The sequence below is a fragment of the Phoxinus phoxinus genome (assembly GCF_949152265.1).
Source record: "Phoxinus phoxinus genome assembly, chromosome: 2".
NCBI lineage: Eukaryota > Metazoa > Chordata > Actinopteri > Cypriniformes > Leuciscidae > Phoxinus > Phoxinus phoxinus.
The window spans coordinates 36157185-36179421 of NC_136877.1; the positions used below are offsets into that span (position 1 = coordinate 36157185).

The 22237-nt window shown below is 37.9% G+C and overlaps 1 protein-coding gene across 1 annotated transcript in view; it reads left to right on the forward strand.

Annotated features, from left to right (window-relative positions):
• Positions 1–22237, forward strand: part of frmd5b (FERM domain containing 5b) — a 31353-nt gene that overhangs the window by 5141 nt on the left and 3975 nt on the right. The window contains exons 2-13 of the mRNA XM_079639506.1: positions 13966–14070; positions 14685–14727; positions 14865–14943; positions 15101–15198; positions 15343–15466; positions 15616–15703; positions 15847–15935; positions 16042–16105; positions 16255–16346; positions 16973–17047; positions 17184–17252; positions 17343–17449. Coding sequence (XP_079495632.1) covers positions 13966–14070; positions 14685–14727; positions 14865–14943; positions 15101–15198; positions 15343–15466; positions 15616–15703; positions 15847–15935; positions 16042–16105; positions 16255–16346; positions 16973–17047; positions 17184–17252; positions 17343–17449 — 1033 coding nt within the window. The remainder of the gene's footprint in view (positions 1–13965; positions 14071–14684; positions 14728–14864; positions 14944–15100; positions 15199–15342; positions 15467–15615; positions 15704–15846; positions 15936–16041; positions 16106–16254; positions 16347–16972; positions 17048–17183; positions 17253–17342; positions 17450–22237) is intronic.

A 22237-nucleotide genomic window follows, 5' to 3' on the forward strand; every position in this document is an offset into this window, starting at 1 on the left:
TTTGTAAAATGACCGTAGGGTATGGCTAGTTCCCCTGCCTCATCAGATCAAACTCCACAGTCAGTCAGTCTAAATCTTCTAAATCGACACATGGCCATGAACAATAAGGATGAGAGAAAAGAGCAAAAGAGATTTCATTCTGTTCATGATAAAAGACATAACAATAATTGCAATTATTTCATAGTAGTATTTATATGATGTGCAGAATATATAAAAAAATATATAATTTATTTTTATTTTGGTTTCTCTAAAAATGCTAATTCTTGTAGCTCAAATAGTAGAGAATAATAGCAACACCAAGTTCAATTCATGATAATCCATGGAATCCATGATCTGTTAAAATGTTAACTTATCTAAGTAATACATGAAAATAAATTCATTAAATTTAATAAAATCATTTACTAAATTCATAAATGTAAATATAAATGCTGGTTGATAGGTTTAAGTCACAGTTCATCTCACGTAGCGCGGTGTTCGTGGCTCGACTGGTCGAGACTGTTTTCCAAGATGGCTCCTGACTGTATACGCGTAATATACTGTCTTTATAAAGTATCTTCTTATTAAACTGTCTGTACACTTACAAAGTTCTCAATGCTTCGGTTTGCATGTAGGGACCCTCATTATGCTACCGTGTTAGTGTGAGACTATTTTGAGCCTTGTTAGTGGTATTAACTAGCGATTTATTTTTACTTATTCTATGCCCCATATACTAGTGTTATAAGCTAATCTGTTTTTAGAGATACAACTCTTTACATTCGATTATCATGAGAACACATCCCAGAGAATAGTCGACTCGGTAACCATGTGTTAATTACCCCTAGGTTAATTTTGCGCCGGAATTGTCCTTTAAATCACTTTGGCTGTCAGACAATTTAAAAGTATTTTTTGCGTGCCTACTTTCCTTTTCCAAGTCCTCTTCTCACACACCCAGCAGAAGTTGACAGTACATGTCTTTCTGACTTTGTTATTAACTTGAGCCAATGTTACATGACAAACAACAAACCAAGAATTAGATAATCTGGATCTCTTGTTTTCCCACAATAGTGTGCTTGCCAGTATGTTGAAATGAGAAAGGATAACTTTATAGCTCACTCACTGCAATTTTTTTTGTTATAAGAGACCTTGCTGTTACATATTCTGTGCGTAATAGGGTTTTCTCCTTTATTTTGCTCCTGCTCAAATACTGCTTGTAAGATGTTCCTCAATGCAACTAAAATATAAGATGATTAAATAAACCAGGTCAGGGTGAATTTACACTTTGATGAAAAATGCAATAAATACACCAGGATTCAAGTCATTCTGTGAAGACATGCTTTATAGAAGTTTCAGGGGATTTTACTTGGTTACTTCAAAAAGGAATTAAATATTGAATTAATACACTGTATATAAACACACACACACACACACACACACACACACACACACACACACACACACACACACACACACACACACACACACACACACACACACACACACACACACACACAAAGTTATTAAAATCCATAAAATTAGGATAGAAAAAAATCACATTTGCTCAGTGCATGAAAACACACAGCAAGGAATATGACTTAGCATTGACATTTTACAAATTAATAGACTTCACTGTAAGGTATGAGAATTGAAACTGATTTCTTGTTTGATACCGCATGCCTTGAAAATAGGGGAATATGTTGCTGTAGAGTAAATCTTGGCCATGTGCTGTTAGGTGTAGATCATTTTGTCACTCAGATCACTCTGTCCTAATTGTAAGATTTCATTTTCATTTCAATTGCAGATTACATGCCCCAGTGCAGCTGTCTAAATCATGATGTGGGAGGTTTGGGGTTTGGGATATAAAGTATTTAAAGAGGAAAAGAAAAACTGTTCTAAAAAAGAGAGAGGAAAAGTTTTCATTAAGAACATTATTCTCCTTACAATACTATTTTTAGGTGTCAAGTAGTACTAGCAAGCAAGCAATAACCAGAGACTGCTTTTCACCAGGAGAACCATATGAACCATTTATATCCCTCACACACACACACACACACACACACACACACACACACACACACACACACACACACACACACACACACACACACACACACACACACACACACACACACACACACACACACACACACACACACTATAGGCTTCTCTTCTCATGGCCTGAAAGGAATAATTTATTAATATTGTTTGTGATGCTGATATAGAGCTGATTTAAATATTTAATCTCAAGTGAACGGAGATCTGAGTAAATACTGAGATTACTAGTGTCAGACATTGCTTGGAGTTTCAAACATGAATTCTGCCTCCCTTCCAATCATGAGCACACTTATAAAAAACAAACAAAATACTTGCCTTATTTACCATCTTTTATTTAATTTAACATCTTGCAGTGTATAAGATTTCCAGGTTTTTTTTTCACCTATGTGTCATACTGTATACATACATGTGCTGAACTCGGGAAATACTCTACATTAGTGCTTATAATGTCTGAAAAGCCAGTCTGCTAGTTCAACATCTGTCTGTTTAGTCCTGAAAGCTGCTGTTGTGTTGTGACCCTGATCCCTCGCCTTCCTGAACTGCTTTTTGCAGGCAATGATTATTTTAAAATCTGACTTTCCTCTATCACACAGCTCTAAAGCTTTCTAAGATGCCTTCAAAGTGCTGTGTGATTGTTAATATTTGATTGAGCTCTGATGTCTCCAGAGAGATTCTGAAATATTAAGCAGAAGGCAGGCCAAACGCTCACACCCTCTCTCCTTAATTGTCCTCTGACTGCCACTGAAATTATTGCCACAACCAGGGCTTGGCATAAAAATCTTTCCACCACTATAACAAAAAACCTCATTCAGCAATGGTGTTTAGACAGACACATTCCCCTAACAGCTAGATTGCCTTAATCAACACAAGAATCCCCATTCAGTGAGGTTGTTTTGTCAGTATCAGTGTCTATTTCGCGCCACAACATGGATAGACTACAACAGGTAAATGTTAGCTGTGTGGAAAATATCGATTTCTCGATTTAAATCGATACTGAAATGGATTCTTAAATCTCAAGATAATTCTTTTAATCTATAGTTTTCCAATGATGCGTCAACTCTCTAAACATTATTTGTAGCACACATGCCACCTATTAATGTTAATATTTCAATAAAAAAAATAAACAAACAAAAAACAAGTAATAAATCTATTATTATTAGTATTATCTAAAATTTTTTTTTTTACAACTTATAAAGTTTTATTTGAGTGTTGATTATTAAATAAATTTGTATAATTACTTGATTATTAATGTTACTTGATTAATAATTAATATGTTCAATTTATGGACTGAAGCTAACGGGTAAAGCTAAAGCTCCAGCTTTGGCTGTAAGGAGACAAGAGGCCATTTAAAAAAAATTTTTTTATCAATACATAGCTTTGCTACACTGAATAAACAGCTTTTGTGAAATAGCTTATTATTTAATGATTCGACAGGCAATTTGCAAACCTTCAACATGTTTTAAACTAAACAATACTTTTATTGAAAATTATAAGTAGATTTTACTGTGATAAAATGTTTCTTTTTTTAAAGGGGCGGTTGAGTATGATTTCACTTTTCTAACTTTAGTTAGTGTGTAATGTTGCTGTTTGAGCATAAACAACATCTGCAAAGTTACAACGCTCAAAGCAAAGGAAGATATTTGCTTTTAAAGAAAACGACTACAACAAACGGCTGGTAGGGACTACACGACACTCCTCCTGGGTTAGTGACATCACCAACCCTAAAATGTACATAAACCCCGGCAGTCCATGTTGAGAAGAGGAAAAGTTGTTGTATAAGACATTTGTGAGTCAGCTCAAACTTACCATTCATCTTTTCACATGCAATAGAAAGTCACTCTGTGTGCATCTCACAACAGTTCCTATACGAGCGATTTATAGATTATCATGACAGGAGATAATTGAGGATAGTTAACTCCACATCAGCAACATGGACTGAATTTATATAGCGCTTTAACAGACCCATGGCCACCATAGCTCTTTACATATTGCCTCACATTCACCCATTCATTCACTCATTCATACACCGACGGCGGTGTCAGCCATGCAAGGGGCCATCCAGCTCGTCGGGAGCAGCTGGGGTTAGGTGTCTTGCTCATGGACACCTCGACACTTGGTCAGGTTGAACCGGGGATAGAACCACCAACCTTCCGGTTTGTAGACAACCTACATGAACCACTGAGACACTGCGTTGTCTGACTCCGTTTTAACATTAAAGACTGCAACTCTGAATGCTGGCCACTGACGTCACTGCCATAATAGGCTGAGGTGCCTCATGTGATCCAAAAGCAGTTAGGCTATGCTTTTTCCAGTGTTAATTTTTTTTAAAGTATACAGCTCCAGTGAAAAAAATTGATTTTTGGGTTTGGGCTAAATAAAAATTTTAATTTTGGTTTTGGTAAAAAAAATTATTTGGGTTAAAATTCTACCCATTTAATAAATAATATTTTTTATTTTACTGCAGGTTCATTAAATTCACTCTAAATCTTATGCCTAATATGCTCCTATAATGTTTCTCGTCTCATCACATTCTTGTCTCGATTCATAAATTAAGTAAATTATATAGTGAAATTTGACAAAAAAAGTTGAGTAGTTTGCATCACTCACATTTCTATTGTGAGTGATACACATTTCTAACAGTATTGTGTCAAATATGAAATATTTAGCCACTTTATATCTAACCTCGTACTCTTTCCTCTGCCTCTTTGATTTGGAAAACATTGGTGTCGTGTTGAAGTCTATTCCCATATGTTTCCCCTTAGGTTACTGTTGGTTAGGGTAAGACAGTTCATTTAGGAAAGGAAACATATGGGAAACTATTTGACACAACACTGGATTCGGTGACTCTGCTGTGTATTTAAAGCTGTTCTCATAAGACCAAAATCTTTTTCGGATATGAAACATAGCTCAGCAGGCACTGGATGTCAATATGACGTCAGATTGAGGTTGAACCCCAATGTCGAACAGAGGTTGCATTTTGGTTGGAAATGAGAATCGGGTTGACGTCAGAACCCAACGTCAGATTGACGTCAACATCCAACGTCTGAAACTGATACATCTACAAGATTGTCACTGATTCACATGACTATTGATTCCAAAACTGTTTCATTATTCAGACGTAAAAATGTATGTAAACAAATTCTTTACAAACAGTTCTTCAGAGCTATGGAAGCCCATTTCCACCACAAAAGAAGAAAAAAATCATAAATATTATGACATAACTTAGTCGAAATTATGACATCTAAATCTTAATTATGACTTGCAAGCTTATTGATCTGACGCGACCTGACACAGGATGAATTGTGAACACATTAAGGAGAATTTAAACATGGTTTTGCTAATGATGAAATTCTTGCCTTATTAAGAATGGAATGGAAAGGCATGAATAGCTCGGAGCAAACGCACTCTTGAAAGGATTTTTAGCGAGAACGAGCTTTAATGCAGAAAGAAACAGATGTGGCTGCATGAGGTGGCTGCTTTTATTGAACATATGAATGATGTTAGAATTTGACGTTGTGTGGAGACGTCATCATTATGACGCCAAGGAGACGTTGGAACTTGGTAACTTTATAATACATAAAAACAACAAAATATCAATGTCTTATGACGTTGTGTGCCTGCTGGGAGGAGATTAGACATCACCAGTGTGAATTTAGGTAACGTTAAAGCCATTGTGTGTGGATTTCGGTGACCTGTTATGCTGCCTTGTCGGATTTGGTGACCCAGACCCTGCTGTATTCCTGCAGCTGTTCACATTAGGATAAACTGCTATAGACGAGGTAACAGGTTTAGGTAACCTTTAATGCTGTGTTGTTGGATTTGGTGACACTGCGTATATCTGCAGTTGTTCACATCCGGCAAAAAATATTTCTAGGATATAAATTACAATAGGTTAGTCATCACCAGTGTGAATTTGGGTAACATTAAAAGCCATTAGGCCTATGTATTAAATAGAGAGGGGTAACAGATTTTGGTAACCTATATTTTTGTGTTGTCAGATTTGTTGACCCTGAGTATATTTGCAGCTGTTCCCATCAGAGATCTGACTAAAATACTTTCTAGGATATAATGTAATCAAGGTTAGACATCCCCAGAGAGAATTTGTGCAACATTTAAAGCCATTATGTGTTAAATTGAGGGGTAGACTTCAGTAACATGTTGGTCAACAATTTTAAAAGAAGTTAAGAAAGAAGACGAAGACTACCGGTAAGTAAATAAGTAAAAAATATTCTTTAGTAAAAGAAGACGGGGAATTATGTGTCGTGACTTGCTTTTTAAGTGCCAAATGGTTACAGTATACTGTTACAACAGCTTTTTGATGCGTCTTTGACATGTTTTGACAAGAGTTACCTAGCTAACGTCGTTAGCTGGTGCATGTATATGTGTAACAGAGTTTAAATAATGCTGTTAAATTCATGCATTAATTGGGAAAACTCGACATTGGCTGTTGCATCACTCGCATTTGTGTGCGTGATATTGCGGGCGGAGCTACGTCACCACCAGCAGAGTCTCACATCTCTCGCTGCTGGTAAGTCGCATCAATAAGAGCTGCGTCATAAAAAGAGAGTTTAGATTGTTTTCAACAAGTGCAAGGTTGGACTTTATAAACTACACACAAGTTTACTTCATGTGTCTGTTAGTTCCTAGTTTTGTCAGTCGAGTCATATGTGTTATTTGCAATGATGAAATGGAGTGTGTGAGACCTGTTTGTGAGCTCTGTTTATTTCATTTAAGAAATTCATGCAACGTGATGCACTGTCCATTAAATATAACACAATAAACCAAAGTATATCAGTAGGAGTTTCCTTAAGTCTTTCTGATAGTTTTCTTCAGGCCGGTTTACCCATACGGAAATGTAATATATGTACATAGCCTAGGTATATGAAATATACATATATGAAATATATCCACATATATAAAATATATATACCCATATATATGCCCATATATAAAACCTATTAGAAAATGGAACAATTGACATATAAAACCAGCCCATATATTTGATGTATGTATAATAGTGTTTTTTTACATACATGTCACATATATAATTATCAGTTTTCAAATAGAATTTGTGTAGTATTTGTTTTGTTTTTATGAGCTGGTCAAGAAGAGGTAAAATAATAATAAATAATACATTTTATTTATAAAAGATTCGAAAATGAGATAGAAATTGAAATGAAATGTGGATAATGAGATAGAAATTGAAATGAAATGTGGATATGTAGACTTGATCCGTAGACTTGAAATAAATAGTAAATAGTTTGGCATATATAAATTAAACATATCGGTGACATATATGGTCAAAACATACAGTATTATATAAATAATAATCATATACATCATATTAATATATGTCAATATACTCATATAATATGGCAAATTTATATATGTTAAAAACCTATATCAACATATATGTAGAGATATGTATATGTGATAGCAATATATTGTCTTATATTTAACATATATGACGGCGTCATAGCGATATAGGGATATGTCATATATTACATTTCCGTATGGGTTACTACAACAGTAGAATACAATTCTGAAATTATGGTTTATAGTTTTGGTGTGCCACCCCAAGATTTTAAGTGGCCCCATCTGGCCACCCCTATGAAAAATTTCTGGAGGCTCCACTGCCCGGAAGTAACTTTTCAGACTTTGATTAAAGATAACTTCGGCGAGTTAAGAGAGAGAGAGAGAGAGAGAGAGAGAGAGAGAGAGAGAGAGAGAGAGAGAGAGAGAGAGAGAGAGAGAATTTATGGATACACTCTTAGAAGAAAAGGTTCTATATAGAACCTTAAAAGGTTCTATATACAGAACCCTTTTTAAGGGTTTTTAAGAACCAAAAGGGTTCTTTCTTGTCATTACAGAACATTTTTAGCATAAAAGGTTCTTTGGAGTTGAGTAAAGAACCCTATGGAACTCATCCGTATATTTTTGGCCATCATTCGGACGCGGTCCGCTACAGCAGGCTTGAATTAATAGTGGATAAAAGCAGATGACAAATTCATTATAACCGCAATTAAAGTAAACTATAACGTTACCTGTTCTATCTCCATACAGCATACTGTATATTCTCTGGCTCTGTGGGGATTATTGTCCGACTCCTGGTCGAAATTAACACTACTTTAGTTTCTGTTATGATATAATTCTGTGAGATGAGATTGTCATGAGAGAGCGCAAGCAGCTCCGCCCTCTGTTCCGTGCAGCAACAGCTCATTTGCATTTAAAGGGATACACACTAAAACGGTGTTTTTTTCTGAGCCCCAAAAAGTGACAATTTAAACAAGCTGTAAAAAAATATCTGTTGGGTATTTTGAGCTAAAACTTCTCATACACACTCTGGGGACATCAGAGACTTATTTTACATCCTGGGAAAAGGGGTATAATAGGTGCCCTTTAACAAAAACTTTTATGTTAGATGCAATTAATCGATTTTACAGCATATATTAGTGCTGTCAAATCGATTTGTATCAATATATATATATATATATATATATATATATATATATATATATATATATATATATATATATATATATATATATATATATATATGTGAGAAATGGTTACTCTATAAAACAACTGCTCAAGTGCAACAATTTCTGTTTTCCTGTTTCTAAACATTACAGAATTCAAAATTTTCTCGATTGCTTAAATACATTTCTTGAAACTATGCCTCGTATTCTCAAAACAGTAAACACAAATCCATAGCGTCTCACCAAATTCCCCAAACATCATATTTTCAGATCAAAATGAAGCTCTACACTAAAAAACATTCACTCTTGCTGTAAAACCAAACTTTGCCCTCAGACATCACACACAAGCCCTCACAAACAAACACACTACAACATAGTCTTACACACTGGTGCAATATATTCAAAACAACATTTCCAAAACTGGTAAGTTATGTTGCTTGTGATTACCCCGTCACAAACCTTTTCACATGATGAACACAAAAGACAACCAATGGATACATTGGCACATTTTTTTTTATTCCTTAATGCAATACAACAACAAAAAACAAAACAAAACAAAAACTCTGCCCCATGCATCCCGTGTTTGGTCTGGGACAGGCCAGAGAATCTTGTCAGCATCACAGGCCATATTGGCCCTAGCCAGACAGCGGGGGTAAAATCCACTTGCATGCATGTTACCCGCTGGCACGCATCAACTGAAATATTTGGCAGGCTTCTTCCATTTCATCGTCTCTGTGTCCTAGAAAAATGGAAGTACTGATTACTGTAACTGTAACACATCCTTTTTACAAAATGGAAGCATTCAGAAAACTCTATCTGTATGTGAGGCAATTTGATGCATTTATTTTTATTACAGTAGTATAGGGCAACAGCTACAGTTCATGTATGTGTTGTAACAGCACAGTGTCAAAAGTTACAGTAGAGAGCAGTCTGAAGTACATCTACTGTAGCTGTTTTTCTCCCTGAAGGTTCTTATGATCGAGACGACGGTGAAGCGACTCAAGTTTGGCTGTACTCGTTGCCCAGCCTCCCTCATAGTCATACCATGGACAAAGACATGGGCAACTAGAGTGCCACTGCTTCTCTCTTTGGCCTTGCCCTTCTCCTTCCTCATCCTCTTCCTTCACCTCTTCCTCCGCTCCCTACTGCTCTTCCTCCTCCTCCACCTCCTACTTTTCCTCTTTCTCCACTCCCATCTACTCTTCCTCCTCCACCTCCTCATCCACCTCCTCCTCATTCACCTCCACCTCCTCCACCTCATACTTTTCCTCTTCCTTCACCTCTTCCTCCACTCCCATTTCATCCTCCTCCACCTCATACTTTTCCTCTTCCTTCACCTCTTCCTCCACTCCCATTTCATCCTCCTCCACCTCATACTTTTCCTCTTCCTTCACCTCTTCCTCCACTCCCATTTCATCCTCCTCCACCTCATACTTTTCCTCTTCCTTCATGTCTTCCTCCACTCCCATCTCCTCCTTCACCACCTCCTCCTCCTCCTCTTCCTCCTCCACCTCATACTTTTCCTCTTCCTTCCCCTCTTCCTCCACTCCCATCTCCTCCTCCTCCACCTCATACTTTTCCCTCTTCCTTCACCTCTTCCTCCACTCCCATCTCCTCCTTCACCTCATCATCCTCATCCTCCTCCTCCACTTCATACTTTTCCTCTTCCTTCACCCCCATCTCCTCCTTCACCTCATCATCCTCATCCTCCTCCTCCACTTCATACTTTTCCTCTTCCTTCACCCCCATCTCCTCCTCCACCTCCTCCACCTCATACTTTTCCTCTTCCTCCACTCCCATCTCCTCCTCCTCCACCTCATACTTTTCCTCTTCCTTCACCTCTTCCTCCACTCCCATCTCATCCTTCACCTCCTCCTCCACTTCATACTTTTCCTCTTCCTTCACCCCCATCTCCTCCTCCACCTCCACCACCTCCTCCACCTCATACTTTTCCTCTTCCTTCACCTCTTCCTCCACTCCCATCTCCTCATTCACCTCCTCCTCCTCCTCCACTTCATACTTTTCCTCTTCCTTCACCCCCATCTCCTCCTCCACCTCCACCACATACTTTTCCTCTTCCTCCACTCCCATCTCCTCCTCCTCCACCTCATACTTTTCCCTCTTCCTTCACCTCTTTCTCCACTCCCATCTCCTCCTTCACCTCCTCCTCCACTTCATACTTTTCCTCTTCCTTCACCCCCATCTCCTCCTCCACCTCCTCCACCTCATACTTTTCCTCTTCCTCCACTCCCATCTCCTCCTCCTCCACCTCATACTTTTCCTCTTCCTTCACCTCTTCCTCCACTCCCATCTCCTCCTTCACCTCCTCCTCCACTTCATACTTTTCCTATTCCTTCACCCCCATCTCCTCCTCCACCTCCACCACCTCATACTCTTCCTCTTCCTTCACCTCTTCCTCCACTCCCATCTCCTCCAGGTGGTTTATTTTTGTTAAATGGCGTTCTGGTTTTTAAAATTTTAGTTCAAAAGCCTGGTTATTGTGTTTAAGCAATCAAGAAAAACTGTAAGAAAGAGTAGATTGTCAAGGCATATTTACAGTTTTTTTCAGTCGCTAACAAGCGTTTGTCCAGCCAGTTGTCACATTTTCAAAACTCTAAACACAATTAGCACAGCATCGGTATTTTGTGGCCATACCATTCACACATTTCATGTCGTTTTCAAACAATATGCAGTCAGTGAACACATTTCCATAATGCTTACATTTTCTTAACAGACAAGCTATACCTCCCAACAAAATTATGGATTGTTTTTGTAGTATTTACGAATGTTAACACACAACATCCCACAATAGCAAAAACAATATTCCAAACCTTAGATACAGTATAAAAACCTCTGCATCTGCATTGATCAGTTCAAAAACAATATATCTCAGCTGATAACAAACAAACAATTGAATAATTGACACAGAGCTGATTTATGTTGGGTAAATTGGGCCAACCACAGCTGATTCCAGTCTGGCTTAGAGTGGCAGGGGCTATTTTTTTCTATTATACACTTATACAGTAAAAGGAGGAGAAGGGAGAAGAGCAGGCCCAGTGAGAGATGCAGTGAGCCAGTGGACCCTATAATACCGAGCGCATCCTTGCCTTTCTCAATGATCTCCACCAGCGCCTGGTTCCAGAGCAGCGCCTGGTTCTCATGAAAACATGAGGACCTTTGTAATTACCTGGGACAATGTGGCTTTCCATCATTCTCAAGCAATAACAACATGGTTTGAAGTCCACCCAAGACTGGTAAGTCTCTTCCTTCCACCCTATTCAGCTTTCCTCAACCCCATAGAGGAGTTCGTTTCTGCATGGAGGTGGAAGGTTTCATCAGTCACATGACCAGATGTCCCTCCTTGAAGCCATGGATGCTGGTGCAGGGACATCACAGTTCTTGATTGCATCGCCTTGGATAATATCAGATGTGATGTTGATGAAAACATGTGGCCTAACCCTGAAGATCGCAGAGATTAGATACAGTAATCTTGTGCTTTTTTAGTACAAAAAAAAAAACTAAATTTTTTTTTATCTGGGCTTTTTTTGTTTTGTTCAGAATGCTCTTGTGTGTCTCATGGATATTTTGTTTACTTGTTGTAAAAATTGTTCTGTTCTATCATACTGTGTTTCTACTGTACCTCCTGTAGTAAACAAAGGATTTTCTTTTACTGGAATGCTTTTGAATGTGAACATTACTACATGTGGACATACAGTTCCCAACCAAGAAACATAAAAGTCTATGCAGTTTTTGTAATGTCAAGAATAGCCAGTATTTTGAAACCTGGTGTACTTTGATTGACTGCATGTACCTTGTGAAGTGAAAACAAGTGTTTTTCTTTGACAGAATAATTTCATTTTGAGTCAGATTTCCAGTGTTTTGGTAAAGTTAGTGAGTGCAGAGAAAGATGTGTTCTATTTTGAAATGAAGAGTTAGTATATATTTAACAAAATGTGTTTTTGAGAAGAAAATTATCCATTTGGCCAATTGTGTTTTGTAGGTGTGAGTCTGTTTAGAAAAAGTATCTGAAGTATGGGTAAGCGCTTGATAGCGATTGAAAAAAACTGTAACCTTACACTAAATGGGATGTCAGCAACAATGTTTGGGAAAGTTACTTGTGTTGTTAAACTAATTTACTCCCTAAAAACATAACTAACTGTAATGCTTAGTGACTTTTATGGAAAGTTATGTTACACATTATTTACATTATTACTTTTTCTCACTTGGGCATGTTGTTATTGCAAAAAAAATCAAAAGTAACATTTTTGACAAATATCAAGGCTCTTTCACACCAAACAAAGTGAAATGACACAGGAGAAGAAAGTTCCGCTTTCTTCAGCAACTAAAACAAAAAATTAAACATAAATGTGATGTTTAAAGCTGCAGTTCGTAACTTTTTTGGGTTAAAAATTATCCAAAAATTAATCGGCTAGTCGGCTATATTGCGTGTGAGGATGTTGTAGGTGGAGATTTATAGCCTTTTCTCACAGCACATGATATAATTAAACATCAATTTGATGGCGGATCCAGAAAGGTTCAAACGAGAGTGGCTCGTTTAGAGTGGCTACAGAAAAAAAGAGACTGCAACCGGGCCCATGCGAAAACAAGGATAAATATTGGAAGGGCATTAAATGTAGTCACGCAATGCTGATGTTGTTAACATTAACCATTTGAGAACAAAGTATAATTTGCATGGTTTGACGTGATATGATAAGCGATCGTTAGATTTAATCAGTGCGATTCACTGCAATGCTTTTTTCCCCTTAATTGGTCGGGACAAAAATGTTTTTGTTGTGGATGTTACTTACTTGTTCAGATTACATTTTCCAGTGAAAATTATTATGTTGGTCATACTTCCAAAAAGTAGAATCTGTGATTGCAAATGACAGTATCCACACCGGCGCTGTGACTGACAGCCACACATTCTCCTCAAAACATTGGATTCATCCGCTCTGTGCCGTGCCGAGGCACAACCTGCGTAAAGCTGATAATTCCGCGAATAACTGCAATTGCAGATTTCGAACAGAGATGGTGACAAAGAGGAAAAACTACGGAATGCAGCTTTAAAGTCATTTTTGCTTATTAGTATTGAATTGGATCATCGAAGGATAACCATCATATTTACACAGCGCACACAACGCCTCTCACATTTACTCCCGATTTCTCTCAACATGGGACTGTCAGTCTATAAATGGGAAAACAAAAGTAACGAAAAAGTACAGTAAACCAGATATTTTGTTGTAAATTAAAAAATAATGTTTTACTTTTTCTCGTTACTTGACAAAAGTAATCTGGTTACATAACTCATGCTACTTGTAATGTGTTACCCACTACACTGGTCAGCAAAAGAAGTTGAGTTATGTCCAATATATAGAACTGATATGATCCAATATGATCCCAAAGACTGTGTACAAACATTGATTGTCACATTGATTTCTGTGTCTCTCTTTTCCAGAGGGATGCAAAAGGTCAATGGCTGTTTGAGCAGGTCTGCCATTATCTAAACTTGTTGGAGAAAGACTACTTTGGCATCAGATTTGTGGACCCAGACAAGCAACGAGTGAGTTCCCATAGTATACATATAAAATGAGCTGTTAATAGTGTACTGAGCTTGTGGTTATTTATTTTTATATTTTGACTGAGATTGGACATGATAGTTAAGGTGGACACCATATTTAATTTTACAAAAATGAAAACAAGTCTGTGAGGTATGAAGTACAGTTGGTTCAATGGGTTGTAATGTTGCGGTGCCTTGATGTTGATTATTCAGCCAATATATCTGATTTTTAAAAAAATTTAAATCCAGTCAACAAAACACAAACCATGGATTATGAAAAAGTAGACTTTCAGACAGCACAACAAGTTGACTTGATCTCTGTCCCATCAATTTAAATATGGTATCTACCCTGACTAAGGTTCATGCTAATACATATTCTAGTTCTGACTTGTTAATAACCATGCCTGATAAAAGCAATGTTAATGTTTGTGCATGAGCTTGAAGCAGGACACCCAATGATCACATGCTGATTCAGATGAAGAGCTGCAAGGGGTGATGCAATCGATATGTAATGTTGTGAACAGTCATCAGTTGACAATGCTAGTCATAACAATGTGTTAAACTGGAATTTCTATCTTCATTCTAGACATCATTTCTTTTTTATTTTGTTGTTTCAGCACTGGCTGGAGTTCAGCAAGCCAATTACCAAACAAATGAGATGTAAGTCATATTGCATGTGGAAAATCCTTCTTACACTGTGTGCATGTTGTGAAAAGAATAATCTTTGCATCCTTCTAAAAGGCAGAACATTTATATTGTCTGGTTAATTACATCCACATGGATATTTTGTGTCCCAGCTCAGCCACCCTACACTATGTGTTTGCGTGTTAAATTCTATCCTCCGGACCCTGCAGCTCTTAAAGAAGAGATCACTAGGTACTGCTCATTACCATGGAGTCCATTATTATTCAAAATTACATAGTTAAGCAATCTATGGGAAAATATATTAGACAAGTTACAGAGTCTTACAATTCTCTGATGTACGTATGATTAACAGACTGACAGTTCAATATATGCTCTGCATTGTTTTCAGATACCATGTCTTCCTACAGATTAAAAGAGATTTGTATCATGGCCGACTCCTGTGCAAAAGTTCAGATGCTGCTACATTGGCTGCATTTATTCTGCAGGGTAACAGCAAACCACAGGAGCCATTCTTTACAATATGTGTTGAATTGAATCTCAAGAGCTTTGTTATATGAATTACATTACAGTAAGACAATATTTTCAAGATGACACTCTTTTTGTTTGATTCTTTCTCAAATTTTTTTTTAGCTGAGATTGGCGATTATGACCCAGGGAAGCATCCGGAAGGTTACAGCTCTAAGTTTCAGTTTTTTCCAAAGCATTCTGAGCGCCTGGAGCGCCGCATTGCTGAGATCCACAAATCCGAGCTGACGTAAGCTTACATTCAATTAGCCTGTCACATGCAGTATGTCACTCTTTTTAAAGCAGCGCTGGTGTTTAATGGAGAGATTAAATATATTTTATGAAATTTATCTCCCAGAACAAACACAGAATATTAACTAGTCTGTTTATTTCCTGCAGAGGCCAGAGTCCTGAGACATCTGAAATGAATTTCTTAAGGAAAGCTCAGTCTCTAGAAACATATGGAGTAGATCCACACCCCTGCAAAGTCAGTATCCAAATGTATCATCTGCTCATACACAGGACATTATTTCAACACAAGTGTCTGAACTGAAAGTCTTTTAATCTGAATTTTTACACTCACAAAGAAGTGTAAACGCATAGATTTTGTTTTTGTTTTTTGTATGACAGGATGTGTCTGGGAATGCAGCATTTCTTGCATTTACCCCCTTTGGTTTTGTGGTACTGCAGGGAAACAGGAGGATTCATTTCCTCAAATGGTGAGAGGCGAAATTAATCTCGCATATCATTTTCATTTGCTTAGCAGTCAAGATCAAATGACTGTGTATGTGAATAACTTTGACAGTATTTTGTCATATTGTACAGGAACGAGGTCACCAAACTAAAGTTCGAAGGAAAGACATTTCACATATATGCAACTTATCAAGAGGTAGGTGACAGCAAGGCAGCCCCAGCCTATGCAGAAGAACAAATGATCAAAAGTAAGATGAATGCAAATTGATGCAGGACCTAGGAATTGATCATGAAACCAACCACTAAATAATTTGACTTACTGACCTCCTGTGACCTTTTACTAAGGAGCAGAAGATCATCTTGACTTACTTTGCTCCAACACCCGAGGCCTGCAAGCATTTATGGAAGTGTGGGGTGGAAAACCAAGCTTTCTACCAGTGAGTGTGCATAACCTTTTTGACCTATCAGGCTGAAATTGGGTTCAGGCTTGGACATAGCATAAAAAGAGAAAGAGCAAGCAATCAAGCAACATCTTGCCTATGATTTAATTTAGTTTAAACCAGTGGTTCTCAACCTAGGCATTTTGGGGCCTCAGTCATCTTCTAAAGAGTCTAAAGGACTTTAAATTAACTTAAAGGGGGTACTTCATCGCTGGCATAATTGCTTTCAATAAAGCTTGGCTGCCTATGCAGAAAGGCAGGGGAAAAAATAATAATTTTCAAACTATATAATCTACAGTTTTCATGAAAGCAATAGAGCTTTGACGTGTTTTGCATGGATTTAACATGGAGAAAGAGAAAACATTGTTCATTTACAGATACTGACATTGTAACAATACAAAATGAACTCTACTAGTTTCTGTGAATAAAATAAAAATAAAAACTGTCATAATTAGAGCATAAATACGAGAGGAAATATCTTAGCCAATATGGGGGACCTTTAGATATTATGTTGGACAATGGGGGCCTAGGAGTCAAAAACGTTGAAAACCACTGGTTTAGACAAAGTGTTATTTTTCTAATTTCTTTTTAAATCTATCTCGCATTCTTTCCATTTCTTACAGGTTTGAGAAATCAAGTCAAGTTCGCACTGTGTCCAGTAGTAATCTTTTCTTTAAAGGGAGCCGCTTTAGATATAGGTGAGTAGTATCTGCTATAAGTGAACCTCATGAGTTTGTGAACCCTGCTTAATTAGGCTTGTGTTGTGAATATATGTTAATTAATGGATTAGCTGCAAGCAACGCTAAGATTTTGATTCCATAATTTCCATTATAGCGGTAAAGTGGCCAAGGAAGTGATGGAACAGAGTGCCAAAATCAGACGAGAGCCTCCAGAGATCCACAGGTAAGTCTTCTAAACACTGACTTGTTTTCTTAACAGTTTTACTGTGTTTGACAGTGTCAATTGTTATGTCACATCTTTTTGTGGGTTCAGGGCTGGGATGGTCCCCAGTAGGAGTTGTCCCTCCATCACTCATGGCCCACGACAGAGTAGCGTTCCCCGAACACGAAGGAGAGCAGTCCATATTTCCATCATGGAGGGTATGCCCATATGCCTAAGCTTACACACACACACACACACACACACACACACACACACACACACACACACACACACACACACACACACACACACACACACACACACACACACACACACACACACACACACACACACACACACACACACACACACACACACACACACACACACACACACACACACTTAAGAATACAACTGCTCCTTTCTAATAACAATAACATCTAACATTTCTAATAACATCTGTCTTCTGAATCCAACAAGATCTTTTGGTCCATACTCACCGAAATACTGCCATCTGGTGGTATAACGTTGTTTCTCCCCTATAATAAAAAGCATCATGGAGATTTTTGTTTTGGTTTATTCTTCCACTAGGATTCTTTATTGTGGACTATACTGGACTATAACTTGCAGAAATTGTTTAATGCTTTACCTTTTTGCCGGTTTTTAGTGTCAGCCACTATAGATTTAAAAATAATTATAATTAGCCTATAATTCACAATTCAGTTCTGTTCACAACACAATTCTGGTTGCAATGTTTTTCAAAATATATAATTCAACTTTAAACACATACACAGTTAGGCGAAAACCTACACAGAGCACACTACCATTCAAATGTTTGGGGTTCAAAGATTTCCTAATGTTTTTAAAAGAAGTATCTTATGCTTACCAAAGCTGCATTTATTTGATAAAAAATGCAATAAAAAATAATAAAAAATAGAAAATTAATTAATAAAATAAAATGTTAAATTGAAATTCCTTCCTGAGATAGCAAAGCTGAATTTTCAGCATCATTACTAGTCTTCAGTATCACATGATCCTTCAGAAATCATTCTAATATGCTTATTTGCTGCTCAAGAAACATTTCTTATTATTATCAATATTGAAAACAGTTGTGCTGCTTAATATATATTATGCTATATTTTTTTCAGGTTCCTTTGATTAATAGATTGTTAAAATTCTCTTTAAACTACGTAAACATCTGTCACTTTTGATCAATTTAATGTGTCCTTGCATAATAAAGTATTAATTTCTTACTGACCCCAAACTTTTGAACTACAGTGTACATAGTCATGATTACAAACCTTGAAGCTGAGAAGATAACAAAAGTGTGCTCTGGATAGGAATACACCACACTCATCTCCCTCTATTGCTCTATGTGTAACATGAGAGCTGCTCTCATTGTGCACAATGTGACCAGACGTTCACCTGTTCCAGTCACTTTACTGCATTGCCAAATGCCATCATGGTTGCATTTGTCTGTGTGTCAGGGTACTCTATAAGTGTGCTATATATTGAGTTTAAGGTTAGTTTTGTTTTAGTACCTGCCCTGTACACAAAGAATGAAAGTTTGGTACTTTAGTAAAACAGACAGTGTGCTTGCAAAAACACACAGGCTACTGGTAAATTAAAAAATAATTAACTATACTAAACAGGGGGTAAAAGCTAACAGGAAGTACAAATGAAGGCTTCACAAGCCCTGCAAGTGGGTTTCATGACAATGTGTCTCATGCACAAGAAAATAAAGAGCAGTGAGGAGTGATAGATTTTACCTTGTCCAACTAGGTATTATCACTGTTATTATTACACTGTCTATAAATAGAGGGCCTGTCCATGTATGTCATGTGGTTTGTGTCAGAATGAGTGTGTGTTGTGTATGTGCTCTTTTGTTACAGCCCATAATGGGTTTGAGGGGGTTGGAGCATGCAGGGCAGCTGGGCTTTTGGGCATAGAGGGACTTATGGAGCTTTAGGGCTTTAGGGTGTTCTCGCTTTCTCACACTCACTTTTTCAAACACACACACACTGTAGTGTTATGCCATTTTTGTTCAGGAGGATAGAGGGAGGAAAGGGGGCTATTGGTGATACACTGACGCAGGGGTGAGAACATCAGACACTTTAGCAGCTACATTCTGAAACCATGGTGAAGTGTCTCATACGGATTAAAACAAAGGTGAATGTTCACCTGCGGATGATCAACCACTGTTACCGGGATGTGACGGTACGGGTGTTGACGATGGGACCTAGACTATTAGGGAAAGCTCTAGGAGCTCTGCCTCTGTTCCCTTCCTTGCCCAGCTCCTCCAGTTCCTCTGGAGCTTCATCCAGACTTGGTGTTCAACCCACCAGCACTGCAGGTAAAGCTCTTGGTCATTTGGAACCGCTGGGCGTCCAACTTATTTCAGTGTCACTGCATTTGAATTTGTTAATATACAGCGGATTGGAGTGCCATCATTGTTAGCTTGGATTGTGTTTAGCTTTTATGGATTGTGGGTGGAGCCATATTTTCCTGTGTTGTTGTGTGGTTCAAGAATATAATTATATTTACAGTGTAATCAAAATGATTCAACCCCTATTGCAAATCAGGTTTACTGGCAAAATTTACAAACTTTCAGCTGTTTGCAATGAACAAATGCAACAAAAGTAATTGCTCAACACAAATGTTTCAAGTGGTTTCGCCATTTCAACTGAAAATTACTTTTAATGACTTCTGCAGTCTCAAAATGATTCAACCCCTTCATGACAATCATCTTGAATAATCAAGATATGTATAATCAGACACCAGCTTCTGGCAGCGTTTCTGAGGAATCTTAGCACGTTCCTCATGAGCAATGGCCACCAGTTCAGTAATATTCTTGGGTTTGCGTGTTGCAAAATCCCACCAGAAATCACCTTCTTCAAAATCCCACCAGAGATTTTATATGGGGTTCAAATCAGGTGACTGTGATGGTCACTGTAGAATCTTCCAGGACTTCTTCTGCAACCAAGCCTTGTGGAATTTGAGGTATGCCTGGGATCATTGTCCTGTTGGAAGATCCAATGACGCCCAAGCTTCAGCTTCCTCACTGATGGCATGATGTTTTCTCCTAGAATCTCCTGATACTTCCAATGAATCTATCTTGCCTTCCACACGCTGCAGGTTTCAAGTGCCAGAGCAAAAGCAGCCCCAGAGCCACCATGCTTAACTGTAGGCAGAGTGCTCTTTTCAGCACACGCTGATTCATTGTTTCATGGCTCCACATAACAGAATCCATAAACTTCTGTGGCTTATTTATTTGATTTAGAGCCCTTTTCTTGTGCTTTGGGGTCAGCAGTGGTGGATGTCTTGGAGTTCTGGCATGGAAACCGCATAAATGTAGTATGCGCCTTACTGTGCAAGCTGAAACCTCAGTTCTACCAGAAAGACTTGGGAGATAAATTGATATAACAGGGTTTATTTATTAACAGCCCAGCAAGCATGAATTTATAAAGTTCAAGCGTGACAATCAACAAACCTAGCCAGTACAGATATTTTGTGTTGTAACACGGTCCAGGGGAAGAAGGAGTTGGGAACCAGCGAACGTTCAACAACTTTAATCATAAATAAACAAACACAAAATGAAAGTAACATAAGCACATAAACAAAACATCAAAACATAATAGTCCAGTCCTTGTCCTCTCTTTTCCTTCACTGTCGTCGGTGTCGACTGTACGAGGCCGGTGTGGCGCGCAGGTGACGCTCATTATCAATCACGGCACCGGCTCGTGCTGTTCTCTCTAACGGCAATTTCCATTGTGTATTTTCACTGACTGCGGAGCGGCTGCGTTCCGACTCCGTCCCAGCTCCGGCAATCTGCAGCCCTCCGGAACAGATACGCAGAGCTTCTATTTTTGCTGGATGCCAGAGAGCTCTGCAGCAATTCAGCACAGGGCAGATTGTGCGGGACAGATTATATCGCGGGATCACACGTGAATTTGCGAGATCTCGTGACTTCATCTGTCAGTCATGGCCGCAGCCGTTCCGCAACAAATCCAGACCTGGTGGGTATTGAAGGACGGCGGAGCATGGAGCCGATCCACAGCTGGTGGAAATGCGGGGTCAGCTGTCTGCCTTGCCCTACTTGTCACACATGTGTTCTAGCTCCAGCACACCTGGTGCAACTAATGAAGCCCTTGATTAGTTGCATCAGGTGTGCTTGAGACAACACCTGTTTTGCAGATGTGTGCTGTTATGAGGGATTCTATTCACGGGGTTGAATCATTTTGAGACTGCAGAAGTCATTAAAAGTTGCATTTTCAGTTGAATTTGGAGAAACCACTTCAAACATTTGTTGTTGAACTACTTCAATTACTTTAGTCTGATTTGTTCATTGGAAACAGCTGAAAGTCTGTACATTTTGCCAATAACCCCGATTTGCAATGGGGGTTTAATAATTTTGATTACAACACTACACTACAGTCAGTGCATATTATCAATATATTGGTACCAGTTGAATGAATGTTAATGGTCTTTGTGAATAATAATGGAATGTCACTTAAATGTTGACTAGCAAAAAATAAATAACTTAAACAGATTTTTTTTTAATTAAAGGAAGTGCAATTTACTGAATTGGCTAGTTAACAAAATGTAACCAGCTTTGTGGGAAATTAAGTTTTCTTCCATCCAGGCCAATACATTTGTAAAAAAAGAAAATTATAATATATACACTGTGTACACTAAGTTTTGGGGTTGGTATGATTTTTAAAATGTGTTTTGTAAGTAACGTATGCTCACCAATTCTGAAGTGATAGTGTGATCATTTAAAATAACTATTTTAGCATATTTTTAAATTTAATATGATCCTGTGATGTCAAAACTAAATATTTAGCTGCCATCACTACAGTCTTCAGTGTTACATGATCCATCAGAAATCATTCTAACTTGCTGATTTGCTGCTCAAGAAACATTTCTCATATTTATCAATGTTGAAACCAGTTGTGGTGCTTCTTATTTTTGTGGAAATCGTCCTACCCTGTTTCAGGATCCTTTGA